General features: G+C 50.4%; 1 protein-coding gene across 2 annotated transcripts in view; it reads left to right on the top strand.

Annotated features, from left to right (window-relative positions):
• dysf (dysferlin, limb girdle muscular dystrophy 2B (autosomal recessive)) overlaps positions 1–2,229 on the top strand; it is an 89,726-nt gene extending 87,497 nt beyond the window's left edge. For both annotated transcript variants that reach the window (XM_008295693.1, XM_008295694.1), the window contains exons 53-56: positions 151–323; positions 698–807; positions 881–1,028; positions 1,410–2,229. In XM_008295693.1, coding sequence (XP_008293915.1) covers positions 151–323; positions 698–807; positions 881–1,028; positions 1,410–1,466 — 488 coding nt within the window. In that variant the 3' untranslated portion in view covers positions 1,467–2,229. The remainder of the gene's footprint in view (positions 1–150; positions 324–697; positions 808–880; positions 1,029–1,409) is intronic.
• Positions 2,230–2,444: the final 215 nt, after the last annotated feature.

Below are 2,444 nucleotides of genomic sequence, written 5' to 3'. Positions count from 1 at the left end.
GATGGATGGATACCTTTCTTCCTTCCTCCCTTCATCTTCCTCCAGTTGAGGAAACACTGAGCGACTCATTTTCTTAGATTCAGTCAGATTTTAATGCAGAAGAAGCAGTTCTTTAATGTACCTGTTGTTCCTGCTGGTCCTTGTGTGCAGGTCACCTGGTGATGGACCTGAACCACATGCTGCGACCCGCCAAGTCTCCAGAGAAGTGCACCCTGCAGCTGCTGGAGCAGCCGACCGACAAGCTGGTGTCTCTGTTTGAGCAGAAGACGGTGAAGGGCTGGTGGCCCTGCAGCTGCCAGCACAACGGAGACACCGTCCTCGCTGTGAGGACACGTTCATACGCTAACAGATAGCATGTTATCTACCGGATCAGGAACCACAGAGGTTTATAGTTCAGGAGTTCAAACTGGAGATGCATATGAACCGATGGTTAGAATATATGAACCGATATGGCAGAGGACAATAGATCTACAAAGAAATACCAGTTTTTTTATCACAATGTAGAAGTTTTTCTTGCAGGACTTTCAGTTGTGAGGGAGTATTTTTACTGCGTTGGTACTTCAGCTGGAGTAAATGATACTTGGCAGTCGTGGCTTCGTCTTCCAGAGGATGAAGCTTTACGTCAGCAGTTGTAGAGACTCGTTTAGACCTCTGATGGAGTCGAATACATCCTTTACATCATGCCGTCTGTGTTCAGGGCAAGGTGGAGATGTCTCTGGAGATCGTGACGGAGCAGGAGCAGGAGGAGCGACCGGCCGGCCTCGGCAGGGACGAGCCCAACATGAACCCTCACCTGGAGGAGCCGCAGTGAGTCTCAGAGCCACAGAAACAGCCACGGTGGTGGAAACGTGGCCTCTCACCCGGTCTTCTGTCCCCACAGGCGCCCAGAGACGTCCTTCCTCTGGTTCTCCTCCCCCTACAAGACCCTCAAGTTCATCCTGTGGAGGCGGTTCAAGTGGTTCATCATCCTCTTCCTCATCCTCTTCCTCGTCCTCCTCTTCCTCGGCGTCTTCCTCTACGCCTTCCCGGCAAGTCTGAGTCTGTGTGTGTGTGTGAGGCGCTGCAGAGTCCAGTTTGTTATCCATCAGACAGATCCGGCTCACAGGAAGGACATCGTCCACTGTTATGTCACACTTCTACCTGTTCTGTTACATTAATTCATTTACATGTTGGCAGTGAAAAAACAACCACAACAAGCAGAGACGTAAAGAAAACATTAACACAACGTTTGAAAGTAAATCAGTAAAAGAAGTTTTGTTTTGCAGTCTGAGGCTCCAGTAAAGACAGAGCAGTTACTGTGGATGGAGAATGAGGCTGAGCTGGTCTCATGTGAAAGGATTTAATAAGTCATAAGGAAACTACAGTGAATAAGAAATGAGCTTCTGCATCCTTCTCACGTGTTCCTGCAGAACTACGCTGCCATGAAGATGGTGGGCCCGTTCGGACCGGCCAAGGCGGCGCAGTGAGGACGGAGACGGAGCGACGGGACAGACAGCAGAACCAACGGACGCAGTAGGAACATCTCCTGTCACGTCTTCTCCGTCGTCCCCTGAAGCCGTGAACTCGATGCGATCGCTCTGTCCGGAGCCCGTTTGTGCCTTTGCCCTCAGATTCACCAGAAACTTCCAAAGCTCCCATCTCAGCATGTTCCGTCACCGCTTTCATCTGCCCCGGTTCTCCTGTCGGCCTTCACGCAGAGAACAAGGAGAATAACTTCTCAGACCAGCCCAATCAAAGGTTGTGACGATGATGCTTCTTGATCTTTGTACCGCCTGCTGCTTCCCAGCGAGGAGCCGAGTCGGGTCAGAACACGGAGCCTGATTCAAAACGTCAAACTTTATCGCTCTGAAGATCACATCTGAGGTCCAAGGAAGCTGGTTTTCAGCAGTTCCTCTCTTTGAATGATGGTTTCTACACTCATACGCTGCCTTAAATCAGGTTTATTAATCCTCAGATTCAGTATATCAGATGTAAACATCTGGAGAGGAAGGATTCAGTCCAGTCAGGTCCTGACAGCATGTCTGCTTCCTTCATCCACCTCCTCACTCTTCGTTTGCTTCCACTGAGGCGGCCCATGAAAATCAGAAACATGTTTTTGTCTTATAATCATGCATTAATTAGGCAGAGGAATGCTTTAATTAATGTTTAGAGTGTCTCCACCTTGTTCCTCTTCTCTCCTTCTCTTCTTGGTCTTTCTGCTCTCTTTGCCTTCCCTCCTCCCTCCTTCCTTCCTTCTTCCCTTCCCTCGCTCCTTCTTTCCTTCCCTCCTTCCTTCCCTCCTTCCTTCTTTCCTTCCCTCCTTCCCTCCCTCCTTCCTTCCTTCCTTCCCTCCCTCCCTCCCTCCTTCCTTCCTTCCTTCCCTCCCTCCCTCCCTCCCTCCTTCCTTCCTTCCTTCCTCCTTCCTCCCCCCTTCGTTCCTTCCTTCCCTCCCTCCTTCCTTCCTT

The sequence above is a fragment of the Stegastes partitus genome, unplaced genomic scaffold (genome assembly GCF_000690725.1).
Source record: "Stegastes partitus isolate 25-593 unplaced genomic scaffold, Stegastes_partitus-1.0.2 Scaffold1071, whole genome shotgun sequence".
In the NCBI taxonomy this organism is placed as follows: Eukaryota; Metazoa; Chordata; class Actinopteri; family Pomacentridae; genus Stegastes; species Stegastes partitus.
The sequence above is the reverse complement of the archived record's forward strand: the minus strand, read 5'-3'. Positions and strand labels throughout refer to the sequence as shown.